The 12,106-nt window shown below is 41.9% G+C and overlaps 1 protein-coding gene across 1 annotated transcript; it reads left to right on the top strand.

Moving 5' to 3' along the window:
* Positions 1-801: 801 nt before the first annotated feature.
* On the top strand, positions 802-1,718 carry LOC132042207 (uncharacterized). Its single transcript, XM_059432817.1, has 2 exons — positions 802-1,194; positions 1,344-1,718. Exons 1-2 carry the CDS (start codon positions 802-804, stop codon positions 1,716-1,718), a joined length of 768 nt encoding a protein of 255 aa, XP_059288800.1.
* The last annotated feature ends 10,388 nt before the right edge of the window (positions 1,719-12,106 follow it).

Raw genomic sequence — 12,106 nt, 5'->3', positions numbered from 1 at the left:
TCAAGCATTCCTCAAGAAGTTCTTCCCTCGTTCCCAGATTGGACTCATTTCAAAAAGAAAGTTAAGAGTTGTCCAAAGCATGGGTTGCCGGATAGTGTTCTTCTCCAAACATTCTACCGGTCACTTGACACGGTCAACAAATTGGTAGCCAATAATATTGCGGTTGGGTCCGTGATGGAAAACTCTTATGCGGTAATGAGTGCTCTCCTAGATAAATTGACTGAGACCAACGAAGCTTGGCACACTGGGGAGTCGGAAGTGGTTGAAGTAGGACCGTCCAAAATTGTCTTGTCTCAAGAGGCAATCAAGATGGAAGAAGATAGATATGAGAGCATGGCAAAATTGGTTACTCAAATGGATCTTCTCACGAAACATGTGTTGGGTAGAGGCTCCAAGCGAGTTAATGCGGTAGAATCTTGCGAAGGGGATTCTATGGATGAACAATGCTTCCAAGTGTGTGAGGAGGAAGCCAACTTTATAAACAATTAAGTGGGGGGTTCCCGTCCGAACTGCCAAGGTCCTAATGAAGGATCTTGGCGGCAAGGTCAAGGGAATCAAGGTTGGAATAAAGATAGTGGAAATCAAGGGTGGAACAAAGATAGTGGGAATTCTCATTGGCAGGACAACAATCGAGGTGGTTATAATAACAATCAAGGTGGTTACAACAACAATTACAACAACCACCGAAGCTCAAATCCTTATTTCCCACCTAAGAGGAACCAAATTATTTCAAGCCAACTATCCACTAGCTACCCCGCTAGTTCCAAAATAGAGGATATGCTATCAAGAGTTTTGAAAAAAATGGAGTCAACCGATTCCTTCTGCAAAGAAATGGGGAAAGTAGTGAGTTCTCATTCCACTTCTATTAAACAAATTGAGTCACAACTTAGCCAAATCTCGGCTCAACTCAACCTAAGGCAAAAGGGCACACTCTCTAGTGACACGGTTGCAAATCCAGCAAATGATGAACACAAATGCAATGCAATCACTACTAGGAGTGGGAAAATAATTGGGTTAGAAGAGTTGGTGATGAAAAAGGGGTTGGTTGATGAAGCGGAAATTATTGACGAACCAAGAATCAATGAAGAAGAAATAGAGATGAAAAAGAAGTGGGCGACTATTGAGGAGCCCATTGTTTTTGAAATTGTTCCCGAAGGTGATGAAGAGCCAGAAGGCGAGAAAGTGGTAGAGGAGGTTCCTAAAGTTTTAAATCCTATTCCTAAACAATGCCCGGGTATGCAAAATTCATGAAAGATCTTGTAACCAAGCAGAGGCATTCTAGTTTTGAAGAAATGGGGGGTACACATCATTGAAGCTCTATTGTAAAAAAAGCTTTGGTTCAGAAGAAAGAAGACCCGGGAGCTTTCACCATTCCTTTCACAATTGGGATGTATAAGTTTGCAAAGGCCTTATGTGACCTTGTAGCAAGCATCAACTTGATGCCTCTTGCTATCTTTAACAAATTGGGTTTGGGCACTCCCCGACCCACAACTATGAGGTTGCTAATAGTGGATAGAACTGTAAAGAAACCGGTGGGTATTCTTTATGATGTGCTTGTGAGAGTTGACCGATTCATTTTTCCGGCCGACTTTGTGATTTTAGATTGTGAAGTTGATTTTGAAGTGCCCATAATCTTGGGAAGACCTTTCTTAGCTACGGTGCATGCTTTTGTAGATGTGGAGAGGGGTGATTTAAAATTTAGAATGAATGATGAATAGATCAGTTTCCATATTTGCAAGTCAATGAAACAACCGGCGGATATGAGTGTTTTGTCGGTTATTGATACAATTGATGAAGCCACAGAGACAACCATTAAGCATGAACATGTGGGTGAGATATTGGCAGCTGTGATAATGAACTTTGAGGGGGAAAATGAAAAAGAATTCGAGAAAACGGTAAATGCATTGGTGGGGTTTGGTACATACAAATACAATCCCAAAAAGCCTGATCTTGATCTAGACAACTATGAGAAGCCTCCCGCAAAGCCATTTATCATTGAGCCTCCCACCTTAGAACTCAAACCTCTTCCTTCACAATTGAGGTATGAATTTCTTGGACCAAACAACACTTTGCCTGTGATAATCTCCGCCCGGTTGACGGATGACAAAGAGAGAAACTAATGGTGATCTTGAGGAAGTATAAAGAGGAAATTGGGTGGTGTATTGAGGATATTCAAGGAATTTCACCTAGAATTTGCGCCCATATAATCCAACTTGATGAAGATTGTGAACCTGTTGAGCACCAAAGAAGGTTGAATCCTCCTATGCAAGAAGTTGTTAAAGCGAAAATCATCAAGGATTTAGATACCGGTGTTATGTACCCGATAGCAGATAGCCTATGGGTTAGTCCGGTTCAATGTATACCCAAAAAGGGTGGGGTCACCGTGGTGCCAAATGAGAAAAATGAATTGATTTCGACTCGTACGGTTACCGGTTGGAGAGTGTGCAAGGATTATAGAAAGTTGAATCAGTGTACTAAGAGGGATTAGTTCCCAATGCCTTTCATGGATCAAATGCTTGATAGGCTTGCGGGAAGAGATTTCTATTGCTTCTTGGATGGCTACTCGGGGTACAACCAAATCACTATTGCCCCGGAAGATCAAGAGAAAACCACATTCACTTGTCCCTACGGGACGTATGCTTTCAAAAGAATGCCATTTGGGCTGTGCAATGCTCCCGCAACTTTCCAACGTTGCATGATGTCCATCTTCTCCGACATGGTTGAGGAGTCTATTGAAATCTTCATGGATGACTTTTCCATAGTTGGGGGACTCCTTTGATATTGCTTGGGGAATGTGCCTCAAGTATTAAGAAGATGTGAAGAAACCAACTTGGTGCTCAATTGGAAAAAATGTCACTTCATGGTGAGAGAAGGCATAGTTTTGGGGCACAAAATTTCAGAGAAGGGGCTTGAGGTTGATCAAGCCAAAATTGAAGTCATTGTTAAGCTTCCTTCCCCAATCTCCGTCAAAGGTGTTCGAAGTTTCCTTGGGCATGCCGGGTTTTATCGAAGGTTCATCAAGGATTTCTCAAAAGTGGCCAATCCTCTTTGCAAGCTATTGGAGAAAGAATTGAGATTAGTATTTGATGATGCTTTCCTAAAGGCTTTTAATTGTTTGAAAGAGAGACTCACATCGGCTCCTATCATTATCACTCCGGATTGGTCTAAGCCCTTTGAGCTCATGTGTGATGCAAATGGGTTTGAAATAGGGGCTGTGCTTGGCCAAAAACATGAAAAGATCTTTCATCCAATTTACTATGCAAGCAAGACTCTTAATGGGGCCCAATTGAACTATACGGTCACCGAGCAAGAGTTGCTTGCCATTGTCTTTGCTTTTGAGAAGTTTCGTGCATACTTGTTAGGAACCCATGTGGTTGTGCGCACCGATCATGCGGCCCTACATTACCTCATGACAAAGAAAGATACAAAGCCGAGGTTGATACGTTGGGTCCTACTCTTGCAAGAATTTGACTTTGAATTCAAGGATAGAAAGGGGTGTGAAAATCAAGTGGCGGACCATTTGTCTCATCTTAAAGAAGGTGGGAGGCCATTGGATGGACTTGAAATCAATGAATCATTCCTGGATGATCAAGTGATGGCGGGTCATATGACATGATTCCATGGTATGCCGACTTTGCAAATTATCAAGCTAGTGACATTATGCCGGAGGATTTGAACTTCCACCAAAAGAAAAAGTTCTTGAGTGACGTTTGGAAATTCTATTAGGATGAGCCATATCTATTTCGGGTTTGTGTTGACAACATCATAAGGAGGTGCATATCCGAAGTAGAAATGATGCCCATCATTGAGCCCGTAGGTGGCCATCATAGTAGCTCAAGGACGGCGGCTAAGGTTCATCAAAGTGGCTTTTATTAGCTAACAATCTATCAAGATGCCCATGACTTCATGAAAGCGTGTGATCAATGTCAAAGGCATGGGAGCATCTTAAGAAGGCATAAGCTACCAATGACACCGATTCTTGAAGTTGAATTGTTCGATGTTTGGGGAATTGATTTTATGGGTCTATTTATGAGTTCCTACATTAACAAGTGCATTCTTGCGGCGGTGGACTATGTGTCCAAATGGGTGGAAACTATCGCGATTCCTAATAATGAAGGAAGAAGTGTCACCGCATTCTTAAACAGGTATATTTTCTCAAGGTTTGGGACTCCAAGGGCAATTATTAGTGATGGGGGCTCTCATTTTTGCAATCGGTTATTCAAGACTCTCCTTGAGAAGTATGGAGTTACGTATCGAGTTGCCACCCCTTACCATCCCCAAACAAGTGGACAAGTTGAAGTGTCGAATAGGGAGATCAAGACCATTCTCTCCAAAACAGTGAATGCTAATCGGACCGATTGATCAAGAAAATTGGATGATGCACTATGGGCTTATCAGACGGCTTACAAGACACCAATACGTATGTCTCCTTACAATTGGTGTTTGGCAAATCTTGTCATCTTCCGGTGGAACTTGAACATAAGGCATTGTGGGCCTTGAAAAAGTTGAATCTAGAATGGGGTGATGCCTCAAACTTGAGGATGGAACAACTTAATGAGCTGGATGAATTCCAATTTAGAGCTTATGTTAGCTCTTCACTCTACAAGGCCCGCATGAAGCACTTTCATAATAAGAAGAACTTGCAAAGAGAATTTAGCCCCGGGGATCGGGTGTTATTGTTCAACTCAAGGCTCGGTTGTTTCCCAAAAAATTGAAATCCAAATGGCTCGGTCCCTTTGAAGTAGCACAAGTGTTTTCGCATGGAGCGATTGAGCTTGTTGGTCCGGATGTAGAGCATTCCAAAGTAAATGGGTAGCGGGTTAAGCACTACTTGTCACGACCCAACCCCGTAGGCCGTGACTAGTGCCCGAGCTGGGCACCCAAACACATTCATAAATCCGAATCACAAACAGATGGCTTATACATACACAAATATCAGACACTGTCTCAAATCGTCTCAAACACAAACATATGCATATCACAGAAGCCGGCAAGGCTATCAAATGGCACATCGGCCCAAAATATATACAGATGCTAGCCGACAAGGCTGCCACGGCGAATGGGATCGCCCAGAACATATAACGTTCGAACACACCTGTACAGAAGTAGGCACAACCCACATATACGTCTATAGACCTCTAAATAGAACAACAGAATCATATGACGGGACAAGGCCCCGCCGTACCCCTGATCAAACAAATACATACGCAACGGACGAATATATACCAAAATGTGGGCTCCGGAATAAAGGGAGCACTCCAACAGCAGAATAGGTGTCCTAGACTGGCGGATCACCGAACTATACGTCGGTACCTGCGGGCATGAAACGTAGCCCCCGAAGACAGGGGGTCAGTACGGAATATGTACTGAGTATGCAAAGCAGAAGATACAATAAACAAATCTGAGTCACAATCGAAACAGAAGTACAGAAAATAAGTGCAATATCCAAAATACCAAAATGTTCATTTTTGAAAATACAAATCATGCAAAGGGCTCAGAAAATATGGTCGCCCGCCCGTCGATGGCGCCATAACACATCATACTCCAGAAGATTTCATATCTCCGAAACCCGACATACCGCGATCAAAAATCCAGCGGACAATATCACATATACACGGTACCCGGCCCTATAGCGGAGGGGCTCGGCGAACCGGACACATCATAACACCAAATATACATGGTACCCGGCCCAATAGCAGAGGGGCTCGGCGAATCGGACACATCATACTCCAGAATATCACATAGTGCGCACGATACATAACCGGCCCGGGACTCGGCGGAAGATGCAATAACCATTTGCACGAGCAGAGTAGTGAGTAACCATATGCATAAAATCATTATCATAAACTCAAAGGTAAGTAACCGATCATACTTGAAATCGGGATAATAGTCATATCATATTCTTTCAAAAGCCATCGTAAATACATAAAAGGGAAGTTGCGGGGCCCACGGATGGGTGTCGACCCAAGTCGGGCCCGCCTATGAAAAACATAGTCATCATATGCCATAAAAGCTCCTACGAACATATCGAGGCAATCTGAGCCTTTCTGTGAAAGTTACGGTCGTTCGTAGTTACGGAACTCTTTAAAAACAAAACTTTTTATGCAACATTTGAAAATCAAATATTCCAAAGACATAAGGGCCAATATTTCATCACATCAAGCATACGAATACCAAGAAATAAATAAGAATCATAGACATGCTCGGATCGCGAGAATAGAATTCCCTCGAGGCTCGTGTCACAGCCTATTTATAACTAAGGCATGCCAAAAGAAGGAAGGGTTGAGCTTTACATACCTCGATCGCTCTCAAAGCTAATCCAAATCAAGCCTATGTCTCGGACTCCCCAATATCTACATAACATCATTAAATACCAACATTAACTATAGGCATTTTGGAGTTCATTTCCAAACGAACACTAAATTCTACATAAATTTGGGCAGCATTTTCCCTGTAAATGCACAACCCCGAGAATTCAACTCGGCCAAATTCATCAACAACAATACCAACAACCAAACTAGCAACATCAATAATCAATTCAAAACGCATTCTAACATTAAATACTCTTTATATAATAATCCAACAACATTCATTATATTCAATTCCACGAACACATTCAAGCCAACATCAACGCTTATACATTCAAATACTAGTCCGAAACCATACCAACAACATTAAGAACATTTTAAACAATTCATACAATATTTCAAACATCCCAAACAACACTCCAACTTACCCGAAAACTGCCCCATTTCAAACCCGAGAACCACATCCATAACACATTCCTCACTTCCGAATCATGATTTGCACCAACAATCCACACTCTAACAATGTCATTCTCATAAATATAGAAATTACATTAAGTGCACACAATCCTCCAAATCAGCCCATAACAATTACAACATCAACTTGAGTCATTAAACTCTTATCGTCAACATAGAATTCATAACGACAACAATCAAAATACTAAATAGAATTGATCCATTCTTGTCATATGACATGGCCTATATTCGGCCAACACTACACATACACATATTGATGATTCCCATCCATTTCTTCACACTACACAACTAAACATGCTACATAAAATTAATTCATTACTTCAACACAATATCACATGCACACGGCTAGATACCATGCACACGGCCTCAACTCCAACATGCCATATTTCATGAATTTCATCCATTTTTGCATACTACGACATACATAAACCTTCCATAACACATAAAAACAAGATTAAACCTTACCTCTCTTCTCAACTTCCAACTTGGCTAGGGTTAGCAACGGATGAAAACAAGCGGTTGGTTGACCCAAACAACACTCCCACGTTAATGAGGACCCTTCAATTAGTGGGTTTGCTAGGATGAAATAATTTTGTGATGGCTAAATTTGATCTTCAATTTTTTGGAGCTTGGCCGAATGGCCTTGGTGTTGTTCTCCAAAGTTCTTGATTTTTTTCTAAGTATGGAATGAAGAAAGATGACTTATTAGTCATCTTTTATGCTCTTAGATGAATCATACAAGTGTCCATGGCCCACACATGGGTTGGACCAATTAAATTTAGGCCACAAATGTGTGGGGCCATTTCCAAACCACACGGCCATGTTGGCCAATTTTTCAATAATTTCCAACTTCTCAATATTCCACTTTTAGTCCCAAATTTTCCTAAATGTTCCATGCCAACAAATTCATGAACAACTTATGTCTTAAAACAAAATCGAAGGTCAAAAGTCTCGACTTCGTATCCCGGAATGGTCTTTCCCCTAGCCTATCATAGTTAATCCGGATTGTCCCAAATGTTCAAAATACGGGATATAACACTACTTGCGCTTACCCAATGAAATGAAGACGCTTGAGATCACCTACCTCAATGAACTATGAAACGGGTGCCACCGTCGTGCCGCGTCGTTAAATCAAGCGCTTCTTGAGAGGCAACCCAAGTGTTTACTTTCATATTGTATGATATTTTGTTTAGTTTCGTGATGTTTTTGATGTTTGTTTGTGTGTTAGGACTCAACAGGTTGAGAAACTTGGAAAAAGTTGGAGTGAAGTGAGCAGGGACAAAGGTTACAAAGGTCCATTTTACGGACCGTTGAATTGATCGTAAAACATTTTACAGTTCGTAAAATGGACCGTAAATCGGAGAGTAAAATTTGGTGCACTGGAAATTGCAAGGTGAAGATTCACGGACCAGAGGTGCAAATTTACGAACCGTAAAACTTTCTACGGTAACTTTTACGGACCGTAAAATTGCTACAGCCACGTTACAGGCCGTAAAACCTATTTACGGATCGTAAAAAAAAAGGCGTAAAGAGGGGAAAGGTTTAAATACCTAACCCAATTCCCACTCTCCCCCACTTCTTCAAAAATTCGAATCGTTCCTTCTCCACATACATAACCGAACATTCTTCTCCTATAACCTTCCCATCTCATAAAGTAATTGCTCTCTCTCACTTACAAGGCAACACCAATCGTTCTTCTCTTTCTCCCATCACCACCATCTTCAATTTCATTTTTCTGTTGTGCAAGTTCTTAAAGTTCTTTCAAGTATCGTCAATCACAAGGTATGTTAAGGCTTCATCCTTCCTTCTCAGTGGTATTCTATGTATTATGCTTCAGATTGGGGGTAGTTTGGATTAGAAGCATTAATCTTGCAACTATGAATCCCACCTAGGGTTTTAATTTTTCAAAATTTAACCTTTGATGGGTTCGGTGGTAGAAATTGATTGTTTGAATTGGTTGGGGGTCAGGTTTGGTATGTGTGCTGCTAGTATAGGGGTTGTTTCAACATTCCATCGAGTCGGAGGGCATTTCAACCATTTATCTTCAGAAATGGAGGAATGGTAGTTAGGCCCGCCAACTGATTCATGAAATGACTCAAAGCAAACAAGATGTGGTGAAGTCTGAGTAACCTTAAATTCATGAAACTCCCCCATGGTGTAGAATTGTGTGTGTGATATTGTGCTTGAATCTGGAAAATGTGGCACTCAGTGGGTATGCGACGTATTTCACGGATTGTAAATTTATTTACGTGCCGTGAAATGGCACCGTATACTAAGGATTGTTCAATGCATTTCTATTACAGAAATTACAATGGGATTTATGGACCATGAAATATTTCACGGACCGTGAAATTCACCGTAAATTGTAAGTTGAAAAATTGTGCTTCTATTGGCAGAATTATAGTTGAATTTACGTACCGCAAAATTTTTCATGGACCGTGAAAGCCACCATAAATTGTAAGTTGAAAAACTTCCTTTCTGTTGAAAGAATTACGGTTGAGTTCACTAACTGTAGAATTTTTTACGGATCATAAAATAACGCCGTAAATTGAATGCTGCAAAATTGAGATTCTGCTAATAGTTTTACGGTCAAATTTACGGTCTGTGAAATTATTTACGGACCGTGAAAGCCCACCGTAAATTGGTTGTTACCCACTAGCTTTCTGTTGCTTGTTTTATGGTAGGATTTACGGTCCGTAAAACACTTTCACGATCCGTGAAAGATTTTACGGCCTGTTAATCCTTCCTGATTTTGAGAAGAATATCTTTGAGTCTTAACATTGTTTTTCTTTTCTTTTTGTTATCTTAGGCTTAGTTTCCTGTTTCCGCTTATAAAAAAAATTAGTGGTTTAATTTTTTTTTTCTTTTTTCTAATGATTGTCCTCAACATGCATGTGTCCGAAGAATCCATTCAAATGGGGATCATCCCAAGCAACTGGTAGGGGTAGTGGCAAAGGCAAACCGAAGGTCGCATCTCCACTTAGAGATATGCCCACTGACACCGAAGAGCATTCGGTTGAGGTACCTTTGGAGCTACCCACTCGGCAACTAAGAAGTGCTCAGACTCATGATTCCTCCCAGTCTGAAGAGGGGGTATCCGCTTCTTCCTCAGCCAGTGCTAGTGACCAAGGCACTGAACAAGAGCAAAGCCAAAGGTCTGGTAGCCCTGTGCAGTCACAGGCCAGCCCATCAGATGACTCTAAAACTCGGAGACGCCAGGAGGTTCGTATGAAGGAAAGATCTGATAATGCCCTCCGGTTCTCAGTTCCAGGGTCGCAAGAATTGTTTGAACAGGGTTTGGAGCCGGTAAAAGCAGAAGGAAAGCCAAGGTGAAGTATATGGAAAGAACACCGGATAAATTTTTAGGGTTTGGAGGCATTTCCCAACATCCTAGTTGTGCTACATCATTACAAGAGGGACTTCCTAAATGAGCCTTTGGGAGATTATTGCCGGATTCTTGTTCGTAAGTTTTAAGTCGCCTATGGGGCAACGATGCTGAATTCTCAGAACAAAGCTCAGAGAAGAAATAAGCCAAAATGGTTGGAAGAGGTGATGGTATGGCGAGTCAAAATTGATATTTCACTGGTGGCCATAAATTCACTATATTTTGGGGCTGATTATAGGGCACCGACTAATCTATATGAGATTGATTACAAGATTGCCGCGTGTCAAGAGGATAAAATGACTCAAATGTCTTAGATTGCATCGGTAATTTCAGCAAAAGTAGATCCACCGTGGCGCACCAACCTAAAAGCGCCAATCTACAAAAGGGAACTATCACTTGAAGACAAATTTTGATGGACCATAATCCACACCCGGATTCATCCAACTCTGTCTGATAATACACTCACCCTGGACAGAGCAGTCCTTCTAGTGACTATAGTGTCCAAATATAACATTGATCTGGGTCTCCTAATCGCTGAAGAAATCCGGTTGCGGGTATTGCAGCCTCAAACTTTACTGATTTTTCCATGCAATATCACCCGATTGTGCGAAAGGGCTGATATTCCTAAACTAAAAAACTGGGACCATTACACCAAAGCAGCTCATGTGTCCGACATCATGAAAAGAAAAGATGAAATGCTTAAGGGGGAAAGACTCAAGGCTGCACACGCTCCGCCGACCCCTTTCGCCACTTCGGTGTCGGTTGACACTTTCGACACCAACACACCATAGAGTTTAAAAGTGCGGCCAATATTGAGGTGCCACCCACCACAAGTGGTAGTGCCACCACTGCAGCACCACCTATTTCTCAAGCAGAAACCTCTTCAGCTGGTCCCACACCACTAGCAGCTCAGCTATCACCAGTAGCCCCACTATCTGGGCGCGTGGTCATACTCAATGCTGAGATTTTCAGAGATTATGTGGCCAAGACTGATCGGTCAAATGAACAGGTCGATAAGGTGGTATCCCAGTTGCAGTCGTTTGTCGAAAGGGTAATCAAGCATGCTTTGAAACCACTGCAAAAATCCATTGAGAAATCCCACCAACAAATTCACTCCAGAATTGATGGGCTCGAGATCAAATTTGCCTCGTTGACTCTAGGGGGTTCCACTATTGATGAGAAAAAATTCCAAGAGGAATTGAAGAAGTTGAAGGTCGATATGTTGGCATTGAAGGCGAGAGATGCCGGTGCTTTGGGAAGCACCATTTCTGCGCCAGTGGTAGGGCTGGATTTTCCATCAGTAGTGGATTTGTTGGCGGATATTACATAATCTCCAAAGGATAAAGGAAAGAGGAAGAGGTTCGGCGACGATGAGGATGATAATGAGAAAGAGGACAGAGTGTTCAACAGGATCCTTCCGCGTGTCTCGAGCCGACACACACTTCACCGGGAGCTTTAGCCACCGTGACCCCCACCCTAGGGTTATGTTTCAGAGGCACTTTCTGTCCCGCATGATGCTTCCACCCATGCTCCTGTAGCCGATTTGTTGGGCCCCCGAGTCATTCGGCACCACCCATTGGAGCCATTGATTAAGTGACTGCCGAGGTGGAGAAACCTTGAGATGGTCATAGCGCTTAGTGCGCCCTAGGGAGCTCCTACCCTTTGCTTTTATTTTCTTTTATTTATGCATTGGCGACAATGCATACTTTTCAGTTAAGGGTGTGGTAGCTCGTTTTGCTCATATATATGTGTTATTGTAGTTTCTTTTGTGTAGTCAAGTTTAGTAAAGTGCACGACTTATATGATGATGGTTTGATTAGTTGGTGCATGTATAGGTGTTGTTTTGATTTGAAAATGAAAAGGTACCCCTCTTACAAAAATAAAAAAGTTTTGTATAAATACTTGAATTATGAATGAATAGGATGCATGAATCATTTGG

This window comes from Lycium ferocissimum, unplaced genomic scaffold, assembly GCF_029784015.1.
Source record: "Lycium ferocissimum isolate CSIRO_LF1 unplaced genomic scaffold, AGI_CSIRO_Lferr_CH_V1 ctg1407, whole genome shotgun sequence".
NCBI classification, from domain to species: Eukaryota; Viridiplantae; Streptophyta; class Magnoliopsida; order Solanales; family Solanaceae; genus Lycium; species Lycium ferocissimum.
The sequence above is the reverse complement of the archived record's forward strand: the minus strand, read 5'-3'. Positions and strand labels throughout refer to the sequence as shown.

Bases quoted from the DNA above. Each gene is read 5' to 3' on its own strand.
- LOC132042207 (XM_059432817.1), top strand. From the start codon at position 802: ATGGAGTCAACCGATTCCTTCTGCAAAGAAATGGGGAAAGTAGTGAGT. The intron at 1,195-1,343 runs GTTCCTAAAGTT...GCTTTGGTTCAG, and splicing joins GCGAGAAAGTGGTAGAGGAG to AAGAAAGAAGACCCGGGAGC.